We start from the raw sequence: 26,192 nt of genomic DNA, 5'->3' as shown, positions 1-26,192 counted from the left end.
AAAAGCCTGAATGAATTACTTAGATATATAGTAATGCACTTCTCACATTCATCCTTGTTTTGTACATTTATCTTTGTTTATTATTTTGGTAACATTCTGCACCTTTATCAGAGTCACCATGAAGCAAGAAATCTACGGGCTGGCTTAGGAAGGTTTAATTGGTTTGTGGTTTTTTAAATTTTGGGCCAAATTTATATAGATTTTAATTGTTTTTAATATTTGTATTTCATGTTTTTAATTCTGGCTGTGCACCGCCCTGAGTCCTCAGGGAGAAGGGCGGTATATAAATCGATAAAATAAAAAAATAATAATAAATAAAATAAATATGAATTATTTATTTTGTTTAATATATTTACATCCTGTTTTTTCAGCCAAGAACTCAAGGTTGCATAAATAGCATATATTTTTCCTCACAAAACCATGTACATTAGGTTGGGCTAACAGAGAATGACTGGCCCAAAGTCCCCCAGTGAGCTTTTATGGCTGAAGGTTACATCTAATAGAAGCATTTGATAAAAGAGAAAATAAGGAATAGGTCTCCACACCATCTAGTAAGGATTACCTTAATACTCCATTAATGGAACAATACAGCCTTGAAATCAGTAGGATGCCCATCACTAAATGTAACATAACAGTAATCTGAACATTCAAGAACATAACTAAATTTTAGGTTTTGATTCTGCATCTATTTTTGCTGCCTTTTACTGAGTTACTAAACCAATATCAAAGTCTAGTTAGACTGCTGGACCATAATATTGAGAATTATCTATCTTTAAAGAGCTAATCTGGTATAGTGGTTAAGGCACCAGGCTAAAAATCAGGAGACTGTGAGTTCTAGTTCCGTCTTAGGCACAAAGTCAGCTGGGTGCAGTTGGGCCAGTCACTCTCTCTCAGCCCTAGCAAGAAGACGGCAATCACAAACCATTTCCAAATATCTTTGCCAAGAAACTCTTATGGACCAGTCCAGGCAGTCCAGGAATCAACACTGACTCAAAGGCAGGGGGAAAAAAGCCTTCAAAGAGAGGAATATTTCTGCTCGGCAATCTTCAACCATTTGAAGAATGTGCTTAGAGAAGCAAAGCCTCCTTAAGGCCACATTCCTGTTCTATCAGGAAGAGCTCACTGTGTCCTTATAGCTGAGGAGGTCATTTAGATGGCATCTGAGGTAACTCCTGTTGTTTCTCCCTTCTTTTTCCTGATTTATTGCTCCCTTAGATTTGGTTTGCTAGGTTTTATTGCTATTTAATTATATTGATATATATATTTCTCCTCAAGCTTACTTGCCTTGTGGATCCTGGTAGTTAGAAAGGTAGACTGATAGAACTTTGAATAAAAATAAAAAATAGACTTCTGGGGAAAATGGTGGACTGAAGACAGATTCATGAAGAGGAGCGGGTACTTGCAATTGTGACCATCATTGGGAGCAAGTAGATTGGCTCCTTTAACTCCCACTGGGTAAAGAGAGGATGTTTTTCTTAAGGTTGTTCCTCACCTTTTCAAAGAATACTAAGATCATGTACTTCCCTTGCTAATCACCTGTAGCTTATTAACTGCTTCAAAATAATCAGGCAACTTCAAAGTGACGAGACTGTTAATACTGGATGAGTGCTTTGAATTTTTAATATAAGAAAATGAAGATCTAACTTTATAATCTTTAAGAATTTAAAATAAACAGCAAAAAAGTAAGACAAGGTTTGCCTATAGAAAGCTTTAAATGGATTAAGAGCGCAGGAAAAGTTGGAATATTGGATTTTGAGCATTAAAACTTTGAAATTAATCTTAAAGACTAAATGCATTTTTGTGGGGAGGAAAAACTGTTTTTGATATTGGAGACATAACAATACAAGTAACTTATAATAGAATTCAAAGATATCTTTGAGGAACTGCATCAAGAACAGCACTAAGTTTTTTAATCAATTGTTGTGTATGTTGTGTCTTCTTGGGAACAGTCTGTTATCAGAAGACGATATTACAGAAAAAGACATGCAACAAAATCCACCCAAGAACAATCTGAATGAGACTTTGAATAAGAATTTGTCATCAGATATTTAAAAGAATGGATGCACCTCCAGTAATTAAAAAGGAAATAAAAGTGATGATCCCAGAGAACAATTGGAATGATTGCTTTTTGTTTTACAAAATTACAAAAGAGGCTGTTTATAGTATGGAAGAAATTATTCACAACTATAATACAAATACAAAATCCAGGGTTTAAATGGGACATGTTTTCATTTTGCTGATTCTTTTTGGGAGTTAACATAAGAACTGGAAAAAGGCGGCATATGTTGGATTTGCTTATATTTAATATGGAGTTTAAACTTCCTTGTTACAATTATTTTATTTATCCTAATTTGATAGCATTTAAATCTATATTTGTCTTTATATTTACAGTAACAAAGTTTTGTGAATTTGTTTTCTTTAAAGGAGAAATTATCCCTTTGTTATGTTACATTGTAGTCTTTTGTTTATATTAGGAGACTAGGATTATTTTACATTTGCTAAATGTGAATTTGTTTAGAGTTGCAATGTGGAATGTTTATTTGAATGGGACATGTTATTTGGGGCGATTTTCTTTGGAATTGTTGGTATTTGGAATGGAAAATGTTGCATATTGGAATTTGTCTTTTTTAAGGAACAGATTATTATTATGTTAAATCTTGTTTTCGGTTTTTGTTTACCCTAACAATATTAAGACCATATTAAGACCTTTTAGATGTAGTTTTGCTTACAGCTAAGAGTTAAGATGTGGAATGTTGAGTTTAACCTGGTTAACTAAGATTAGTATTTCAGAGTTCTGATTGGACCTTTTACTGATAATTGGATTGGAGAAGGGATTACAAACATTATTCTACTAACAAACTTTTGAGTTGCAAACTTTTGCCAATATGAATAAACCTGTTTGCACCTGGAAGTTGGAGTAGTGGACAGGTTTATTTGTATTGGCAAAATACATTTACGGAGCACCATACCCCTGGGACATTCTACACTGGTGCAACACACTGCACACAAGCGGCAGTATCGTAGCAAAACAGGTCCAGTGAGCACACACAAAAACTCAGTACTGGTAGTCCGTGACTTACAACAGTTACAGTTTATGACTTACAACAATTTATTTAGTGGCCTTTCAAAGTTACAATGGCACTGGAAAAAAAAGTGACTTATGACTATTATTACTTATGACTTATGCAGTATCCCCCATGGTCACATGATCAAAATCCAGACTTTTGGCAACTGACTCATATTTATGGCGGTTGCAATGTCATATGATCACCTTTTGTGACTTTCTGACAAACAAAGTCAATGGGGAAGCCAGATTCACTTAACAACCGTGTTACTAACTTAATTGCAGTAATTTGCTTAACAGCTGTGGCAAGAAAGATTAAACTGTGTCAAAAAAAAGTCATAAAATGGGGCATAACACACTTAACAACTGTCTTATTTGGCAACAGAAATTTTGGGGTCAATTGTGGTTGTAAATTGAGGACTATCTGCATAGAGTTTAGGTACCCAGTTTATCCTCTTGTACTCTTTTTCACTGTAGGACTAGTAAAGCTGGAGAGATAGAATTCCAAGAACATAAGGTTTACTCACTTCATTATCTCTTTCCCTAGAATCCTTCTAGCATACAGCCTCACTTGTGCTGACCTTCTTTTGCCTAGTCTGTTTTTCATATGCTATCCAAGATTTGCACACCTTTGTCAGTTCAAACATTTTTATGTTTCCTTAACCATGAGCCTTGATGTCCCACATTACTGTCAGTATTTCATCTTTCCAGCTCCAACCTACGCTCCATCAGCAGTAGACCCCCAGTCTTCTGAACAAAAAGGGCTCCACTATCTTTTGCAAAACAGACCTATGAGCTGAATAATAATGAAGTGTGGAACTCTGGAACTGTGGAAGCTGTCACCGTAATATGGCTAGTCAAAGTCCTAGATTTACAAGATTGACTTGAGAAAAGAGCACACATGTTAATATCTTAGAACTGATAAATGATCTAATAATAGATATATTACCTGTTTTTCCAGCTCCACTCTCTCCAGTTATAAGTATACACTGATCTTTATCCTGGTCTCTCAACGATCGATATGCTTCATCAGACAGGGCAAAACTATAGAATAAAGTACGACATATTAAGCTATCCAGGTCACATTGAGTGTTACTCAAGCACCAAAATGTTTAAACACATCAATAACTTTTATTGATAAGTTAATATAAAACTGTACAAATTACAGTGGAACTTTTGGCTGTTACAAAGGTGCCTGTATTCTTTTCTTACATATTGCTCATAAACACCTGAAGATGAAACTGTAATTTCTGTACATTAACTGTAACTCATTTACTTCATATATGCAATGGAGAAGTTGGCTATTGGCTCATATTAAAATGATAGTAAGAGATGACGGGAGAGTAGTCTCAAAAATCTAAATATATCATATTACCTTTTTACAGGAAATGATAGCAATCAGAAGGCATACTTATCTATTCTCCCTGAAATCCGTATCTCTCATTCAACAGGAAAAAATATGATGAGATATGATACACAAACATCATACCAACCAGATCTAGGATGTAAAATGTCAGCCAATGGTATTTTTCATTATCAGTTCCAAAAATGGGATAGTACAGTTCCGGAAATTCAAATTTGGAAGCTAAAATACTGTGCAGTAATACTGTGTTGTACAGTAGAATATATTATAGCTGCAGCTGTAGCAAGTCATCAACACTATTCCTAGACCTCACTTAGCTCATCATTAATACATGCTTCAGTTATAGAATTCATATGGAATTATACACTAACATCTAAATCTAAAATATTTTAAGTAGCAGCATTTAGTTACTTAAATTCATTGCTCGCTTAACGTCAGTAATATATTAACCAGTATGTTTCAGTGCTATACTGAGATTACTTACATTAATTGTCTGAGATATTGCCTAACACACTTAGGATGTTGAGACTCTATAGCAGGGGTCACCAACCTTTCGGACCTCAGGGACCACTAAATTCATAATTTTAAATCCCGCGGACCACTAATATGAATTTTTAAAAAAAAGATAAATAGTATTTAGTGCAATTTAGTGCAAAATAAAAAATGCAAATAATTTTTCTGCGGACCACCAAAATTTTCCCACGGACCACTGGTTGGTGACCACTGCTCTATAGTACTATAGAGTACTATAACATGAAAGTAATTGTATATCTGGAACATCATCCTCTCAGAGATGAGATTGGCCCCCACTCTAACACTCTTTTGGAAGGTCCTGAAGACGTGGTTCTGTCAGCGGGCCTAAGGAACCCAGAGCAGGATGGAGCCCATTAAATGGCTAGTATGAATGTGTGTTGTCGCCGGAGTGGGGGATTATTATTTTATTATTTTTCTTTTTTATTCTTTGTATTTCTTTTATATGGTATTTTTGTATCCTTGTAAGCCACCTTGAGTTGCCATGTGCGAGTAGGTGGCAATATAAATTTTCTAAATAAATATGTCAAGCACAAGAAACAAGATCCAGAATAGAGTTAAAGTACTAAGAGTTTATTTTGTGCTCCTTATACATACAAATCTGATCTCCTAATGGTCAAGGCAAATTCACAGGGGGTTGGATTTAGATCCATATGGGAGTGGAGTGATTCCAAACTGATGAAGCATTTGATCCTGCCCTCAGACTCAATCTGGTCTCCTACAATATATATTTTATATCCATAAGCATGAAACCTTCACACTTGAATAACAAATTCTTCAAATAAATGAATGGTTTTAAACATTACACATCACAACAGGGGGAATAAAATTATAATCTAAACAAAATAAGAGACATAAAGTATAGTTGAAAATTAAGCCAAGATAGTAAGAAACAATATTTTTAAAATTCTTCATGTATTTTTCACCCTTTGAAATACCATGAATCCTGTTCATGGCACATAAAACAACCTGTAACATCTGTCATCCTCAAGTAAAAAAATTTCCAAAAATTATATTTACATTAAGAAATGTTCCACATGGGGTAGGATGCAGAATGACTTATCTGGAAAAGTTCTACCAGCAATATATATATATATATATATATATATATATATATATATATATATATATATATATATATATATAATATTAATAATCACAAAATAAGAACATCTTTCTGATAAGAACTCTTAGCAGTCTTTGGCTCAAAAGGCTGAGTTAAGTTGGATTTAATTAGTTATTGAATGACCAGGAAATCCCAGGGCTATTGTCTAAACAAAAAAAATTAATAAAATCCCAGACCAAAAAAGTCCAGACATGATTTCTGGAAATTCATGGATTCTAGGAATTCTGGGAATTGAAGTCCACACATCATAGAGTAGCTGGCTAGGAAATTCTTCCACACAATATCTCCAAGGTTGAGAAACACTGTCCTGTGTGATTGGCTGTGGGCTATTTTAAATTTTACTGCTCTATTTTATGAGATCAACTTCGCATTGGTGACAGGAAGGGCATCTGGCCAGTAATCACTCAGCTCCATTCAATTGCCCAGACTCCACTCCAACAAAGGATTATGGGGTCATTAAAAGATGATGAATTATGATTTTTAATTTTTTTTAATGGTTTGAGATTTGTAATTATGGCAGTGTATAAGTATTGGGAAGGAATAAATTGAATAAAATCCCAGATAAAAAACTAGACAAATCATTTCCAAAAAAAATTGTATTTAGCATTATTTAAAACTGCTAATAAAAATGCAAGTAAGTATAAATGCTGTAGTTCAAACTATTCCATTTTACAAAAAAAAAAAAAATCAAAACCACATTTAAAGGGAATAAAACAGTTAATGGTTAAGAAATTATATCTTTCTTTACTGTCAGCAGCCTGTTACAGTATATAGTGACTTGAACAACTAGCAACGAAAACCACCAGTATTTTTGAATGGCATTGTTTATTTGAGAAACTCCTTGGATACAAATTATGTCCAACTTTCTTTACCAATATTCATTCTTAGGCTGACTGAAAGCAACATTTAGTTCATATCTATGAACCGTGCATCTATATGGAGACCTGTGTATTTTCACCTTGACAACCCTAACTTGACTAACCCTACAGTTTTGCACTGAAATCATTGATAGATTTGATTATCATCCTGCAGAGTACTGTATGAAACCACCCAGTTTAATTGCACTTACCGACTCCATTAACATAAATTAAGACATTTAATTAGTTCAGCACTCTAGTGGAGCAAAAAGAAATCTTATCAAAGTTTCTTCTGGAAAGAATGACAGTGACTTAGCAGATGAACAGTATTATCAGCTCAAATCTCTCTTTCATTTTATATCTAACATTTAGAAGCAGTTCTTATCTCTCTTTTTTCATTTTCTGACATCACTATCACAAATCTATTATAAGAATAGCATCATGGGTTATGTGGAAATGAAGTGCGATAAATTTAACTTTCTGCTGTGGTAATTTTACTTCACCATAAATTTTGCCATAATCAAATCAAATCAGTTCATTACAGACCTGAGGCTATATTAAACTTTGCCATAAATTTCAATAGTTTCAAACTGAATTTATTCCGAGAAATAAATTTTATTTAATTTTTAAATCCAAGGTACATGCATTTATTTGTTTGTTTGTTTCCCACCTTTATTATTTTTACAAATAATTTAAGACAGCGAACATATCCAACATACCTTCCTTCTCCTTTTTTTCCCCACAACATCCTTGTAAGATGAATTGAGTTGAGAAAGAGTGACTGGCCCAAGGTCACCCAACTGGCATTTACAGCCAAGGTGGGACTTGAACTCAGTCTCCTGCTTTCTAGCCTAGTGCCTTAACAACTAAACCAGTAGTCCCCAACCTTTGCGGCTTGGTGGCCCGGCAGGGGGGTGGGGAGGAGAAGAGAACTGGGTCACGTGAGTGATGGGCTGGCACATGGGCACATGCACAGCTCCACTCATGCAAGAGAGAAGTCTTTGGGGCACCACTTGCATAAGTGGAGCTGCATACATGCACCAATCTGCCTTTTGTGCGGCCTGGTTCTGAATAGGCTACGGCCCAGTAGTGGGCCGTGGCCTGGGGTTTGGGGAATCTGGCACTAGACTGAATTGCACTAGATTCCAAGGCTGAATGGTTCAGCCTTTGAGTGATCTAAATATTGTCTTATCCCATTTTAAGCCTTCATTTGGTTGAAATCGGATTTCATTTTAGCCACTTTAGTATTGTTATAGAACTATTATCTCATTGAAACATCACTAGTAGTAGTGTTTTGATTTCTTCATCCCTATGAAACACATATGGCTCGGCATTAGATTGAAAATATCTCAAGGATTACAATTTATTTTGGATAATTACTATGATTTCTTCACACATTGGACAACTTCATCAGGCACTGTCCTTAAGAATCTTGGACTAGAATTTGAGCTAATAAAATTTAATTCTACAGGTTTCTTCCCCAATCCCCTACCTGTGTGAAAGGCTCCAGAGGGTAATCAACATGAAGTCTCCTACCTCCATATGCTGTTGAAACCACACAGAATCCCACTTAGAAAGTGGGTAATCACTTTTTAAAATAATGTCAGAGTTGGCCTAAGAATGGGAATTATTCCGTGGTAGAAAGAGGAACAATGGATTCTAAAGGGACAACATTCTGCCAGGAATTTCTAATAATCAGCAAATGTGAGTATTCATCTCTAAGTATTAAATGGATCTATTAGAGTAACTTTATTATAAAGGAATCACCTGAGTTTGTCACTAACTTCAAAACAATACAACTCACCACCACTTTCATCTCCTTATTACCGACACAATCCAAAGCCACTCTCACTAATACAAGTATCAATAATGAAAAAGTGTCAAATGGTATTTTAAATTTCATAAGATATATGAAAGGCTCAAATGAGAATTGACATCTCATATGCAGAATAGCCCCTGAAGAGTGATCTAAAAACAATAATAGTGGGGAATCCTTTCAATTTGCTTTTTTTACTTCATGGAGCCAACTCAGAATGTCAACACTTCTGTTTAAAATTTATAGATGACTTTAACTATGCAAATACATTTCAACAGTATCCAACCACCTTTTCTGTTATAATTCACTGTACTCTTAAAAAAAACTATTCCAGAAGCAAAGTGAAATCTTAGTTTGAAATCTAATGAAGCTTGAACAATTGTAGTAAAAAACAACTGGAGAATGTTGGAGCATAAACAGTAGAGAAAGTGTATACTGAACAGGAAAATCCAAAATTGTAAGATTCTAACTTGATTCTAGAAAGAGGTTTTACTTATTTAATTTCCAAATACCTATTGGACATTGGACAAAACACCCATTGGAAAAAAAGTGTCCCTTCCAAAACAGCTATTAAGTACTATACTGGTCCAGGTTTTGGGCTGGCACTGTAGCCCACTGTCAACCACAGAAACTCACTGGGTCATTTTAGCCAGCTACTCTTCTTAGCCCTCTACCCCACAGGATTGTTTTGTGGGAACAACAAGAAAAAGTAACACTATAAATGCTGTTTTAAAGACAAGGCTGAATATAAGCCTAGGAAGCATACAAATAAAAATATGCATTTAAGAGCAGAGAAACAAACAAACCCAACCACTAAAACCAAACATAAAATTCTAAAATCAATCATGTGTGAAAATTAAGAACTCACTAACAGTCCTAGGCCATGTGCCTATTGCCAATTACTGAAAATGCATGTCTTCAGAGTCCTTCCATAGGAATTCAAAGATAAAGAAAGGCATAGCCGATCTACAGTATAAGTGAATTCAGTTAAAATAGTATTGCCAAACAAAGAAATATACTTTGTTTTCATGGCTGCCAATTTTATTGATCTTAGAAGCTGATAAGTAAAAAGAGCCTCAGGGTCAGATTTACACATTGGATTATTTATATGGAGTGCAAATAATCCCCCCTTTTGTTTATCTCATATTTCTTAGGTATTTTTTATTCGTATGAATTAAGATGACCATGGATAGTGTGGATATGTTAATTTCTGTATAATTAGCTGCATCCTGCAGCACCATATACCAATAGGCCCAAATAGTCACAGAGCGTGTAAAACTTAAGACAAAGTGGCCAACAATGATGAAAGGCCAAACCTTAATCCAAGATCATGAAATTCTTCAACCCTGCTATCATCTGAAACAGTCTTTGATTCTTACATCTTAATCAGGTATGGCAAGTATCCTTCAGACTTCTTTTGATGTACACAATAAATGAGATTTACATGTCTTTGGCAAATCTGAATTTTACAGAGCCAATTATATAGAACGTTTATTTCTGCCATCCTAGCCCAAAAGCATACCTGATTAGCATTCCAAATTCTACAAAAGAAAAGTTCCATGCCAGAGTACAACTACAAGCAACACAAAAGATTCATATCTGTTAGCATTAGCAGTTCATAACCAGAATGCATGTATAGATCTTTTATTTATGTCCACATCAAGACCTAAGGACACCTTTGTCCTCCTTTGCTTCTTAATTGAATCCTAGCTTTTCAAACAAGGTATACCTTCATGTAAATGTTTAATTCATATTAACAACTCTATCAGACATAATCTATCCCCCACACTCATCTTTCCTTCCCCTCCAGCTCTGACACTATTATTTTGAATTTGAAAATGAATGTTGGGCTTACCTTGAACGTTCCATCTATGTGCACTGCTAGAGAGTCCAAGTGTGGGTTCTTTTCGGTCTGTTGTGATGCCACTGAGTTGGAATTTCTTTGGCCACGCCTTCCTCCTTCCGGCCGAGCCTCAGTTTTTTCAACAAAACCGGAACCAGGGAAGATGCCATCAATTTGAAGAACCGGCCACTCCTGGACCCCGAATCAGCACAAGCCAGGGTGGGATTTGGACTCTCTAGCAGTGCACATAGATGGAACGTTCAAGGTAAGCCCAACGTTCAATCTCCTGTGTACTGCTTGGAGAGTCCAAGCGTGGGATATACCCAAGCTAAGTTGAAGTAGGGTAGGAAGCAGATCGGTCTAGGGTCCCCTCGGCCGGCACGACTCTCTGTAAGACACGCCTCCCAAACGCCGCCTCAGCTGATGCGAACTGATCCAGCTTGTAGTGCTTCACGAACGGTGAAGGGGAAGTCCAAGTCGCGGCTCTGCAGATGTCCAAAATGGATGCTTGCGTAGCCCAGGTAGCCGAAGTGGCCGCACTATGAATAGAGTGTGCCTTAATGCGCCGTGGCACCAAACAGGCTTGGTGTTCATAAGCTAAGGCAATGCATGCCTTGAGCCAACGGCCAATGGTAGATGGTGATACCTTTTTCCCCATCAACGTGGGCTGCAACGACACGAACAAGGCCTCTGACCATCGAAAGGATGCCATCCGCTTGACATAATACCTCAAGGCCCAGCGCACATCCAACGTATGCCAGTGCTTTTCTGTCAGATTTCTGGGATTAGGGCAAAAGTCCAGTAGAATAAGTTCCTGTGCCCTGGGGAACCAGGAATTAACTTTTGGTACAAATGTAGGATCCAAGCGAAGAATGACATGGTCCGGATGAAAGATGCATAAATCCTGGCGCACCAAAAGCACCGCCAGTTCAGAAATTCTGCGTGCAGAAGTAATAGCCACCAGAAAGACAACATTAAAGGTGAAGAGTCTGAGCGTAGTAGTCCGCAAGGGCTCAAAAGGAGGTGAGGTAAGCACCTGCAAGACCAGTGACAAGTCCCAGGTCGGGTAGCAATGAACAACAGGAGGTAACAAATTGGCAGCTCCTTTCAAAAAGCTACTGACCTTAGGATGGTGCGAAAGCGGAACTGATCCCTCACCTGGCAAAACCGTCGCCAAAGCGGCAACCTGTCGACGCAGCGTATTAGTGGAAAGCTTCTTTTTCAGACTGTGCTGTAGAAAGGCCAGGACTTGTGGAACCGTTGCAGCCATCAGAACCAAATTCCCTCTAGCGCACCATCGACAAAACGCCGCCCAGGTGGCTTGATAGATGCGAACTGTTGACTGTTTCCTAGAAGCTAAAATGGTGGAAATTATCTCAGAGGGATAGTGTTCCTTCCGGAGAGCCTCCCGCTCAATCGCCAGGCGGCTAACTTGAGCCACTGAGGATCCGGATGCTGAAGGGCGCCCTGACTGAGGGAGAACCGGTGTGGTGGTAATATCCAGGGATGCTGTGTCGACAGCGACATGAGGTCTGCGAACCATGGACGTCTCGGCCAATATGGTGCCATTAGTAACACCTCCGCCTGTTCCTCCAGGATCCTCCTGATCACCCTCTGAAGTAAGGGGATTGGAGGGAAGGCATACAGCAACTCGGTCGGCCATGGGCAACAAAGGGCATTGACCCCTTCGGTCGCTGGAGTCCAAAATCTGGTGAAAAACCAAGGCAGTTGAGTATTCTGCGGGGTAGCAAATAAGTCCAGAGTCGGGCCCCCAAAATGAACTGTGATGAGATGAAACATGTCCGGGTGAAGGTGCCATCTGGATTGGTCTATTGTTGTCCAGCTCAACCAGTCCGCTGTTGAGTTGGTTGTCCTGGCGATGTGCTCTGCCCTCAAGGATCGAAGATGTCACTCCGCCCAGAGACACAGCTTTCTCGCTTCACACGAGTGCCTTCGAACGAGTGCCCCCTTGGCGGTTGACATGCGCCTTGGCTGTGACATTGTCTGTCAGCAGAAGAACATGTTGATCTGACAGCTCTGCTTGAAATTGTCGAAGCGCCAGGTGTGCAGCTCTCAGCTCCAGCCAGTTGATATCGTTGTGGAGATCCCCCTGAGACCAATGACCTTGTGTCACAGTGGACCCCAGATGTGCTCCCCAGCCGAAGAGGCTAGTGTCCGATGTCAGTACCAGTCTGGGAGGATCCCGAAACAGACATCCTTTCTCCAAAGCCTTCGATAGCCACCAATCCAAGGAGCGCAGCACCTGTGGAGGAACCCTGATCCTGCCCAGTGAGTTGCTGCGCCCTGACTTCTGACTGGGTAGGAGGAGCCATTGTAGGGCCCTGGTGTGCAATCGAGCCCAGGGAACTATGGCCAGGCAAGAAATCATTTTCCCCAACAGTTGGGAAAGAAGAAGAAGGGACACTGAACCTGATGTCTGAACCTGCCTTATCAGTTGTCTTATACTGTCCCTGCATTCCGGAGACAGAAACACCTGGGACAATTGGGTGTCTATTACTGCCCCCAAATGGATCAGTCTGGTAGACGGAACCAGATGGCTTTTCTCCCAGTTTACTGAGAAGCCGTGATCCTGTAGAGTCTGGATGGTAAGCCGAAGGTCCTGCTCTGCCTGACTGACGGATGATGACTGAATCAGCACATCGTCTAGGTAGCACTGTAGACGGACTGGATGGCCCGCAAACGTGCTGCCATCACGTCCAGTAATTTGGTGAAGGTGCGTGATGCTGATGACAGGCCAAAGGGAAGGGCCCGGTATTGCCAGTGGCGGCCCGCAAAAGCAAACCTGAGAAACTTCCTGTGGGAAATCCTTATGGGCACATGGAGGTAGGCCTCTCTGAGATCTATCGATGTTAAGAAATCTCCTTGTCTGAGACCGCCCATGATTGAATGCAGTGAATGCATTTTGAACCTCCTGTATTTTATATGAATATTGAGGTCTTTCAAATTCAATATTGCCTGTTGGCCCCCCGAGCTCTTGGGAACTAGAAAGAGTATGGAGTAAAACCCCAAACCCTTTTGACCAATCGGTACCGGTTCTATGGCTGTGATATCCAGCAAGTGCTGAATTTCGGTCTCCATCATGGCCCTCTTGGTGGCCTCCCTGGGCACTGGACAGTGAATGAAATGATGAGGGTTAGGGTTAGGGTTGGAACAAAATTCTAAAGTTAGTCCAAGAGTCACAGTTTGCAAGGCCCATGCGTCCATGGTGGTATCCCTCCACTGGTCGGCAAACATCTTTAACCTGCCGCCAATAGGGATGTGAGCCCAGGAATCACTTGGAATGGCGGTAGGGGCGTCCCCCTGAACCGCTGTAGGGGTTGCCTGGACCGTGGCTGCCGAGATCTGTCTCGGAATCCAGACCTCTCCTGAAATCTGTCACCTCCATGGAAATATGGTCTCTGAGACTGGGAGGTGGGGAATCCCGCCTCCGTATTCCGAAAGGGCTGCCTACGGTAATAAGGAGTTGGTCTCCTATCATATTTCCTAGACAGTTGAGGTAGCACCTTCCTCTTGTCTTTCCCTTCCACCAGGATGGGATCTAACACATCTCCGAACAGTTGCTGTCGTTTAAAGGGTGCAGCAGCCAGATGCCCTTTGGACCTGGCATTAGACACATTAGACACTACAGCCGTAGAGGCAAAATTTTGCAGCAGCAATAGAGACATCTGCCGTGTATTCTGTTGCTGCAATCAGCTTACTAAGATCTTGCTGGAGGCGGAGATCCTCTGGGGAAACCCTGGCCTGAAGCTGCTTGAACCATAGAAGCAATGTTCTGGACATAAAGGAAGCCGCTGTAGCGGTTCTAATCGCCCAAGCCGCAGCCTGGTGGGTCTTACGTGTGGCCAAATCCGCCTTTCTATGACTTCAACCCCTCAGCGGTATTAGAAGGGAGAATAGCAGTTGAAGCTAAATTGGTGAAGGGAGAATCCACTGTAGGAATTTGGAGAAGTTCCTCAAATACCTTCTCCACTGAATACATCTTTTTATCCATGCCAGATATAGGATGCTCCCATTGCCTTTTGATTGTATCTACAAAAAACTGTGGAGAGGGAATAACCTCTTGAGTAGTGACCTGTTTTGAAAACAGGCTAGCACAAAGATCCTGGGAATCCTTAGGAGCTGATTTGTCCACCTGGGCCATATTAACAGTCATCTTTGCCTTAAGTAATAAGGTTCTGAAAAGATGAGGGCGGAACAAACCAGAATATGCTGGCTTATCCTGAGCAATGCCCTCATCACCTGATATCTCAAATTCATCTAATTCCTCCTCACCTTCCAGCGAAGCCTCACTGTGAAAGGATGGAGTGTCATGATAGGATTCTTCCCTGTAATCCCTATGCCTATGTGACTGATGAGGAACAGGATCTGCCCTGGATGGCCCTGGATGGGAAGGAGCCAAAATTCCCCTCTGGGCCAGCACCTCATCAATGCCCTGAATAATGGTTTGCACAATGGCATAACGTAATTCTGAGGATAAACTTTGTTGTGCTGGCTCCTGAGGGCGGAGACCCACTGCTGTGGGCGTAAAGGTAGCAGAAGGCACAGCGCGCTGTCTGCCTGGCACCTGAGAAGAATCAGAAGGAGGCTGAACCGTGGGCAAGACATAACCCTCCTGAAAAGGAACTGCTTGAAACCCATGTTGTTCCTGAATAATAATGGGAGACCAGTTAGGTATCTCCTCTTGTACTTCCTGAGTTTGTAAAACAGTGGGAAAAATATGAGAAGTCTCACCCTGATCCCTGGAATCCACAGGAGATTTGAGGGCTGTAGCCTGTTGCTGAGCCTTTGCAAAATGCTTTTCCAAGGCTTTTTGCCTTCTAAGTGCATCCTTTTCAGCTGCTACAGAGGAAGATTTAGACTGTTTAGCTTGGGTGTTAACAGAAGGCTTGCTGGATCTCAATCTAGGCTTGTTAGTTAGAGCATTCTGGCTGAGGTTGAGGTGTTGAAGACGCCTCAGAATCACTGCTATTGGCCATAATAGACACAATTTGAGGATTTCAAACCAAGAAAATTAAAGACAATAAAGGAAAGTTTACTCACTGCGCAGGTCAGGGCTCAATTTACTCTAAACCGACAACACGGTTTATTTTTGAGTATAATATGCAGCAGCAGCTATAATCAGGGCACCCCAGGAAATAAAGAGCTGTAAGGCTTGCCCCAAGGATTATAAGGCCACCAAACACAGTAAAAAAACCAGAACTGTGGTTTACTTGCGTGGTAAGTAGCTGCTCTGGCTTCCAAATGGCGGATCAGGCCCAATCTTCGCCCAGCTGCACTCAAGAAATAATTTTTGCTGCGTTGTATAGCCACACAAAATGGCCACCGGCAACAAAATGGTGGCTATCGGCTGCGCGGTCAGCGCTCCTTCTCCTTGTGATCTGTGGCTCTCTGACAGCAAAAGGAGGAGGAATCCGAAGCCTCGGACCTCCTGAAGACCTCCGGTGACTTCCCCGGTGATCGGGGGAACGATCCGAGCCACGTGGCAATGGCCGCTGCCGCAGCAATCAAAACACTGCCTCACAGGGTGCCCAGTGCTGACTCACTCTCTGCGCTCTGTCTGCAAGCCACCCAAGCTGAATTTTAAAGAGGCTCTCTTTTCTTCTTTTTTTCTTTTTTCTTTTTTCTTAATTTAGTTAAAAGGCCAAATATTTACTAATTCAATTTAATAAATTGAAGAGCCAACTCAAATAAGTCTTTCCTTCAGACTGAGTTGGAAAAACTGAGTTGGAAAAACTGAGGCTCAGCCGGAAGGAGGAAGGCGTGGCCAAAGAAATTCCAACTCAGTGACGTCACAACAGACTGAAATGAACCCACGCTTGGACTCTCCAAGCAGTGCACAGGAGATGTTAAACATATCATAACAAAGTACTGTATCATTAACATTTAATTTCCTTCATGGCAAGCTTCTGCTCTTAACATGTTACCCTTTGAAGGACAATATATTTAATGAAAACTCTTAATTTATAGGTCAATTAGTTTAATGTCATGTTGGGATTAAAATGGTAAAAAGTATGGTTAAAGAAAAAAATCAAGCAAATAGAAGAATAAATTTAGCTGAAAAGGAAGCAGATACATGGCTCTGCAAGAATACATTATTTTAATAACTTTCTAGACTTCAAAGTCCTAACAAGCATGCAAACAAGACTACGCCAAACAAAGTAGTGTACTTAGGCTTCCCAAAAAACTTTAAAATTCTCTTGTGAAAATTCAGTAGCTATTGCATACAAAGAAATATGCTTTCTAAGCTGGGGGGGAGACACAAAGAAGAGAGATATAATTTTCATTCAGAAAAATATTTGTATTAGAAAGATACTCAAAGTGAGATGCCCTTAGGGATTAGAGCTGCAATTTGTAGAGTGTAAAAAAAAAAGAATCCAAAAGAGATGTTTAGTAAAGTATGTCACTATGAATGATGCACCTGTCCTTGAAGTATTAAAGCAACTACATCTTTTGGACCACTTCTGCTGATATGAAAGCTAACCTCAATTGCACACATTTATAATACATTCACTAAGAATGCCACTCATGTAAAGCAACTGTGTGCACAAACATAGGCATAGATGGCTAGAGGCAATATTCAAAGTAGCTTCATGAGCCTTCTAAAGGATGCCATTTTTTTTTAATGCTCCAAGAAGACTGCTTCACTCATGTTAATAGAATCATAGAATAGCAATAGCACTTAGACTTGTATACCGCTTCACAGTGCTTTACAGCCCTCTCTAAGCAGTTTACAGAGTCAGTATATTACCCCTAACGATCTGGCTCCTCATTTTACTGACCTCAGAAGGATGGAAGACTGAGTCAACCTTGAGCCAATCAAGGTTGAACTCCTAGCAGTGAGGTGTACTGCATTCTAACAACTTCATCATCATGGCTCTAATAAGGTTGGAAAGGACCTTATCTTTATCTTATACTTTCGATATTTTATATCCACTAAACAAATTACTGGATTACAACAGGAGATGAAAAAAAGATACATAGTTTATTGTTCTCTGACCTGGAATGGATAATATTTGCATTCAATAGCTTCTCATTTTAGTCATTCCTTCAATATACTTCAATAAAGTATATTTCAATATACTTTACCCAGATCCAATAATATGCAACTCAGACCATCCCAACTAGCCCCCTGAACCTGCCCAACAGTATATGCCATCTTCCTTCTACTTGTGATCAGCTTTTTTTCTTCCTCAAACCTGGCATACAATTCTCCACTTCAATCCTCCACGCTCACTTTACCATTCAAATGCTAGAGATATATATGCTCCTTCCATTTTCTCATTAAGCTGATTATTCTCATCTCCGACTTTGACCTTAATGCTAATTTCTCACTTAAAGAAGTGTTCCTTTTCTTCCCAGAGGCATTTCACTTTCTACTACTATGCAGTGCAGTTTACCATTAAAGACGTACTAACATTAGTTCCTCCTATATACATGAACACTGAATGTGTGATCAAAATCCAAAAGTAATCAAATTCAGAGTGGAGCCTGTCACATGTCCAGTGCAAATGACAGGTTGGGATAGCCCAATGATCTTATGGCAACTGTATCAATATATAATCTCCTTCATATTGTTAGCATTTATGGCTATAAACCTCAACAACATGCCAGTCTTGTGAGTAACTATATAATTACAGAACCAACTGAATCTTTTGAATTCCTCTTATTTAAGACATTCAAACATGTGTTTCAAATTTTGTTAAGATTTCAGCAAGACTATTCACAGCATCAAAAAAAATGAAATAATCGGCTTGTTTCAAAATTGTCACATAAAAGACAAACCTATCAGGTGTTTTTGCCATATCAAATCCACTCCCCACCCCGATAATATGAGGTATTTAAATCACTCGACATTGAACAATCACATTTTCTTTGCAAAATTTTATTTTAAAGTTTCAAATATTCGATCAGCTTTTACTAGTCATCCTGATTTCTCTTTTCAAAAGCTGTGTGGCTCCTAGAAAATAGATATTCATAATTGCCATAGTATAGAAAGGAATGAAACTAATATGGCAAAGTTTTGAGCCAACATTACAAAAAGCATTAAGCCATATTATGCAGTTTTAAAAATTTAATCACTTTAACTACGTATCTTCATTATGATTTCAAATTTTAAATATTCAGCAAAATATGGTTGTCCAGTTTTGTTTAATTCAGATTAAGTTAATTAAAAACCTTTCTTTTAAAATACTATTCAGAAATAGTATTGTGTCGACTTCCGGTTAACGTCGTGGCATTTTCAAACACAGGGAACAGGTCTCCGTATTCCCTGTGCTGTCCTCCCTGTTTGTGGGCTCCGAGAGGACCCAAAGCCACCCTGTAGGGGCGTTGAAGCAAAGAGGGGCATCCTGTGTGGTTGAGGAGAGACGTAGCTCTCCTGTCTGACCCGTGGGGTTTCTTTCCCTCTCAGCCACGGCAAGAAGACAAGGCAGTCTAAAGATGGCTGCTATAAAGCTGGGACAACTGAAGAACAACAACTAAGACTGGTGCTGGAGCGAAGTAGGTTCCATAGTGACTGGAACTATGGGAAAGGGTTTCTTTTTGCCTTAAACTTACCCCAAGGAATAGTTTGGAACTATTTGCTCAGAACTATTTGTTTAAGCGGTATCTGAGCATCTTGAGGAGGGCACAAGAGAGAAAATTATAAATTTTGAAATGTATAGAAAATTGGACTCTTGAATTGGGAAGACGCAGTACTGGAAAGGCATTTTAAAATGCTGAAATCATTTACTATAAAACTTATTCTGCTTTTATAATTGATTTATAACTAAAAGGATAATTGCCGAGTGGTAATATTGAAATCTAAGCTGAGAGTGCCACCTGCTGACAAAAGGGAAAACTACAAGCCTGGAAATACTTATGAAAAGAACTGTGAAAATATCTATTGGATTATCCCCAGCTACCCCAGGACTATTGGAGATTAAACATGAAAATAAGCAAGCTACTTAATTAAAGGGACTTCTGATAACTTCTGGGACTATTCAAATGGAACAGACTGTTTACCTTTGGGATATAAAGAACTGTGATTAACTCACCCCTTGAAGGGCAACCTAAGGATTGAATAAATAGCTCTTGGACTGTTGAATAAAAACGGATTTTTTTCCTTAAAAACAAAATAAGATGCTTTATAAGGAAGAAACAAATGAAACATTGAAGGAGATAGCATTATTTTTTCAAAACACAAAGGCTATTATGGAGAAAGGATTTAAGGAGATTATGGAAAAAATGGAAAATGCTACACAAGGGATGATGAGCAAAGATCAAGACGCCCAGGAAAGGGAGGAGCTAACAATAGAAATGGTGGAAAAGACTGAAACGAAGAATCAGAGAATAAAAGAAGAAGACAAAGAGGAGATAACAAAGGAAATAACAGTGATTGATGAATCAAACCATGGGGAAAATATACTAAGGGGGTTGAAAAGAGAATTGGAGATACAGGAAGATACCTTTGGAAGGGAGATAGGGGCATGGGTAGAAATCCTGGAAACTAGGCAGTGGAGGAGGAGGATAGAGGTGGGGAAAATACTCAGATTGAACAGCCAAGAAGCAGATGTAGAAAGAGATAAAGATCTTAGAGAGGAATACGGAAGATAGATCAAAAAGAAAAAAAGCATAGCAACTAAAGTTTTGAAGTGGGCAAGCGATGATGGATAGATGATTTTTTGTTTTTGGTGTTGTTTTGATCTGCCTTCCTTTTCCTCTTTCTTTCCTTTCTTTTGTTTGTAGGTAGGTGACATGATTAGAAGTTAGGTAGAATAGAAAGAAAATGCTTTTTAACAAAGGATGACATGATTAAAAGTTAGAATAAGAGATAGAAATAAGAGAAAAGGGGAATATTAGTGTATATATTTTTATATAATAAAATAAGAGTAATAATAAGAGACAACATGGAATAATTGAATAATGAAAGATTGCAACTTTATATAAATATGTATCACTATTAGAAATATATAAATTGGATTGAAAGTAATAATTATGACTAGTGCTATTAGTCTTATTTGTATTAGAATATAATAAAATAAGAGTAATAATAAGAGACAACATGGAATAATTGAATAAGGATAGATTGCAACTTTATATAAATATGTATTACTATTAGAAACATATGTTGAATTGAAAGTAATAACTATGACTAATGCTATTAATCGTATTTGTATTAGAATGTATGACACCCAGGTGCCACACTGTTCACGCATTGATGTTTGTAAAAAAATAAAAAAAATAAAAAACTTATTAAAAAAAGAAAAAGTATTGTGTCAGTTTTTGAATTTTATTCTACAAAAATGAACGAATTCTAGGAAAGAAAAAGAAAACATTGTCTTTTATCATTTTAATATTTATTTCTTTAAAGCTAACTATCCAAGGGAGCGAATCACACTGGTTAAGGTATAGTGGATGTGGTTAAGGCGCCAGGTTAGAAACTGGGAGTCAAGAGTTCTAGTCCCACCTCAGAGCCAGCTGGGTGATTTGGGACCAGTCATTCTCTCTCAGCCTGGGAAGAAGACAATGACAAACCATAGTCAAGAAAAGTGCAGGAACTACTCCAGGCAGTCAACAATTACTCAAAGGCCATTGGTAAATGTCTCAAGATGGTTCCAACCAAATGTTAACATTGTCAAATAGCCATCAATCAAATAGAGCTACCTTTTCCATGGACTTAATACCACATGCTAATCCATAATGTGATTTGTTTTAGTCACAATATAATACACAAATGCAGAATGGCTCAAGCTATTTCTGGTTTTAGGACAACTATAGTTTGACACTTGCAGTTAGCTTAATGACTGCTACTGTAATTGAGTGTGATGTGTATGGAATTGCCTGGCTCATTTCTGTTTTCTTGGTTTATTCATTATTTGTGAATGTATCTGTATTCTGCCCAAGCCTCTAAAAAGAAGCCTCCCCTTCTTTTCTTAAATATTCTTTCTCTAATAAGAAAGAATATTTAAGAAAAGAAGGGGAAATGAGCCCAGGAATTAGCCAAGCAATGAGTAATAACTCATATGGAAAAAGTGACTGATTTGTTTCTGATCTGAATATGTGAAAACAGCAATTGTTTAAACAGCCCATTAGTTTTAACTGGAGGATTTAAAGATATTAAAATCAAGGGCACTACTTAAAATATATTCCCCGAATATAAATCCAATTGCTAATTCATTAAGTATACCATTTAGCCAGATCAAAGAAAGGAATCAGATAACTGTCGTCATTTTTCACAGGCAAGAAGATTATAATCTGAAACTGAAATATGTTGCCATACTTGTGCTTAAAAGGGTCTGTCACACAATTTTCTGTTTAACTAAAATTTACTTCAAAGCTCCAGTGCCTCTTTCAATCTAAAGTTTACATTCTGTAGATTAAAAAATAAGATCATTGTTTTAGCCTTTCAGTGGAATTTTTTTCTGTTAGGACTGTCTCCAAATATAACCTTTTCCCCCAACTCCCCCCCACACCTCTCTTCATTAAGCAACCAATTGTGTGATCTGTTCTGGCTGCTTACCCACAGCATGTGGCACATTTCGTGTTCAATGCCCCCACCATCTGGAACACTGTCAGCGGCTCTAAGCCTAATTGACTCATATCTCTTTACAAATCCCACATTAATTAATGTACATGCTTATAATACTAAGACAACCAACTTTTATTGCTGAAAATTAGGAGAAAGAGAATTCATATGAATGAATTCAGTAATTCATTTTCTCTTTCTGCCTTCCCTATCTCATAAAAGAGACTTACATTTTGTGCATATACAGCAAAAACAAGGTATCTTTTTGCTTTCGTAGAAATTTAGTAATTTTCAACCACAATCTTCAGTATCTGGAAATGTGTCCTTATTAATCAATGGTATTTTTTTAAAAAAATGAGGAAAAAGAGATTTCATCCTTTTTAAAAGATGTGGAGACAGGAAAAGGTTAAAAAAAAGAATGGAATTTAAATATTTGAGGCTCCAAAATATAACTATCTCTATTTTTTAAAAAAAGTAAAAACTTTCATAAACATATAAACAGAATAGGAGAGTAACATTGGCATTGATTTTACTCTGTTAGCTAACTACTTTACAATTATGTATTTCTGGTTGATGAACTGGAAATTGCTCTAAAAATTTAAGATTTTTTTTTAAATGCTCAAAACTCAATTACAAAGTTTTAAAATAAAACTGCAACAGAGCTGTTTTTTCTCCTAAAATAAGCGTGGCTAGGTTAAGCATGTCAAGGGTGCCTTTTAAAGTTTAAATTCTATATCCACAAAGTCAGTTAAAAACTGAAATGGACTAAGCAGTATGGACAGGAATAAAAAATAAAAAAATCAAATAATGAAAAGTACGAATCATCATAGCGCAGAGCAGGTGTTGCATAAAAGGATCCTACATAATTACTTCTAATTTAGAATTGTTATGCAAGGTCATTCTTTTCATAAGCTTCTACTGCCTCTCCAAAAATAAGGAGAGGTGCCCAGCATAATGAAATTAGCTTTCTCCATCACTTTGCTATTTTCTCCCCTAATGCTTCTTTTGCAATTCAATCTGCTCACAATTTCTGTATAGAATAAGTGTACACGCACAAAGGGTAGTAGCAGCCACAAAATCAGATCACAGGTATTGTCAAAGTACAGCTGTATATCTGAAATTGTTTATCTGCATTTACTTCTTACATTCCCCTTAGCAGGCTAAAAAATAATTCTCAAACTCCTAAGAACATAAAAAAAGCTTTTGTGATGACCTTTAATGTACCTAGACCTGGATGTATTTTAATATCCACTGAAAAACACCATGACACCCATGAGTCAACAATATAAAACTAATAAATATATCTGTTGATTTGTGATGAACTCAAGTACATGGTACATTTCCTCACATGCTGCTTTGCCTCTTGCTCATTCAGATTCTTTTTTCAATAGCCATTTTTTCCCCACAGAACCTGCACTTGTGGCCTTTACAAGCTCATAAACCCTACCTTGTCAAGGTCTATACGGGATTTACATGGTATAGCATGTTATGACTATTGCAGGCTCTCAGTCTTAAAATAAGTGGTTGAAGGCAAGACTTATGCAGAGCGACCTCTGACCAGGACTCCATCTGAGAATGGAAGCAACTTTAACATCTTTGTTAGCAAGTACTTAACCACAAAGAAAGGCAGCTGGAGCATTCACTTTAAGCATCTTAAAGGTATCATATTCTACCTTCTACATCAAGGGCGTCAAACTGGCGGCCCACCGGATGGATGCGTCACGTGCAGGCCACACCCACCCCAGCTCCGCAAATGGGAAAAAGTCGTGAAATGTCACGACAGCAATATGACACGGTGAGTTTGACACCGTGTTCTACATCAACCTTCCCCAACCAGATTTCCTCCAGATGTGTGACATCTATACCCATTTTCAGCTGGTTTTGTCATTAATTGATTAGCATGTTTCAAACTGTTGTGTTCCCAAATAAATCAAAAGGTTCATAGAATAAAGGATATTTTTTTAAAAAAAACGTGATTGTATTTCACATTCTAAATTGCTCAGTCATATGACTGGGTTGGTAACATAGTAAATAAAAATAAAAATGGATCAAAGTCTCAAACATGAATAGTAAGTCAATTCTGAGGAATCACCTCACCTGAATAGTTGGAGGTGAAAAGGGGAGTTACCTGTTTTGGTACAACTGGCTGCTTCACTTCAAAAAAAAGATTTTTGTATATGTGCATGTACTATAAATGAAAGAAAGAATAAAACCTCTTCTTTGATATACAAACAAAAAGCAAAAGCAAGTCATTGCCTCATTTCAGCAATCCACTTTGCTAAAGAGATTCAATCAAAGCTTTGCTGCCTTGTAAAACTGTAGTTATCTACTTGACCAATGTCCATATATATATATATATATATATATTTGTTTTCTCAGGTTTTCGCGGGTGTTTGTATGTAGGTCTTTGGTTATTCGTAAACGTGGGAGAAGACCCGAATAACCAAAGACCTACATATATATATATATATATATATATATATATATATATATATATATATATATATGTGTGTGTGTGTGTGTGTGTGTGTGTGTGTGTGTGTGTGTGTGTGTATGTAAAACAAACAACATTATATATCAGAACACAGCAATTGCCTGAAGAAATAACCTAATATCATTTATAGCTAAAGAGATCTGCCTGAAACATCCTGGGGGGGGGGGCACAGAATTTTAAAGTCTGTTTGAAGATGGGATCCATATGGATCTCCAGAAGATGCTGTTACAAAGGGCAGGTGCAGTCACAGAAGGATGGGGGGAAAGAAGCAGCCTCTAGCCTCCTGATTTATCAAGAAAAAACTGCTGAATGGATTTCTTGCTACTCTACTTACTGTTTCTTTAATTTATGGCAAAAAGCACTTATGGCAGCAGATGGATACCATTTGTATGCTTTCCCCTCTGAAAAGGAGGGGGGATTAAGATTTAAGGCAATATAAATGGCACATTTTAAGTGAAAGGAATTGACAGCTGTACTTAATTGCAGTTAGGGACCTCAAAAAATAATAGACATTAGGGTTAATTAGCATAAGGGAAGAAGAATGATCAGTGCGCTAGCAAAAGATTTCAGTTTGCCTTTACATGATAAATACCGAGACTATTTAACTAAGTAGTGTATTGTTTATTTCTAGATATTTTAACTCTTTTGGGTTGACTCCTTTTTTATTTTTAACTTCCTACAATGGACCGAATTAATCTATAAATCCATGGCACAAAATGTATTAGAAAATGGATTTTGAAAGTCTTCCTCAACTTGATACCCTCCATAAGTGTTAGACTTCCATTCCCATGTCTCCAACTAGTGTGATTATCATGCCAACTGAGAAATTATGGGAATTGAAACTCAATATCTTTGGGGAGAACTAGGTTTGGGAATGTAAATGTAAAAGAGGCTTAACTTGAATATAGTCCAGATTTCAAAAATTAATAAAGAATTCTTCTTCCTTACAAAATGTGGAACCAACTCATAGTTTGCTTCTTAAGACAACAGCAGCTTCTTCAAGTCTTTGTTAACTGCCTGAAACCATACTACCCTGTTTCCCCCAAAATAAGACATCCCCTAATAATAAGCCCAATCGGGCTTTTGAGCGCATGGCAATAAGGCCAAGCGCTTATTTCAGGGTTCAAAAAAATATAAGACAGGGTCTTATTTTCGGGAAAACACGGTACATAGAAATTTGCCTGAATGTGTACCAGAGAAAATGTGTAATTATGCCCATCAGAATTATTTGCACATTCAGTATAAAGTCTGACCAACACTGTCTATAATGGGGGTTGTCAATCATCAAAACACTATAAAATTGTACTTTTCCTAGAAACATTCGGAACATCCAGGTACTGGATGAAATCAATTTTCTGCTGAATTAGTGGACTAATCTTTAATAAAACTTTTTCTTTCAGGATTTAAATTATTAGTCTAGTTACTGACAGAAAGTCTGAATCCCATATAAATAACTAGATGGAAAAGTTTTAACCAACATTGTTTTGGGAATAGATAAGCCAACTGTTGGTGACTAGGGATGCTAACCAACCAGAAAAATATAGAGTTTTGCTATGAAGCAAAACAATACT

General features: G+C 38.2%; 1 protein-coding gene across 3 annotated transcripts in view; it reads right to left on the bottom strand.

The window, feature by feature from the left end:
* Window positions 1-26,192, bottom strand: part of MYO1B (myosin IB) — a 131,028-nt gene that overhangs the window by 60,866 nt on the left and 43,970 nt on the right. For all 3 annotated transcript variants that reach the window (XM_034429652.3, XM_034429644.3, XM_034429665.3), the window contains exon 4: window positions 4,014-4,108. In XM_034429652.3, coding sequence (XP_034285543.1) covers window positions 4,014-4,108 — 95 coding nt within the window. The remainder of the gene's footprint in view (window positions 1-4,013; window positions 4,109-26,192) is intronic.

Source organism: Pantherophis guttatus, chromosome 1, assembly GCF_059756535.1.
Source record: "Pantherophis guttatus breed Tessera chromosome 1, ASM5975653v1, whole genome shotgun sequence".
Classification (NCBI taxonomy): domain Eukaryota; kingdom Metazoa; phylum Chordata; class Lepidosauria; order Squamata; family Colubridae; genus Pantherophis; species Pantherophis guttatus.
The sequence above is the reverse complement of the archived record's forward strand: the minus strand, read 5'-3'. Positions and strand labels throughout refer to the sequence as shown.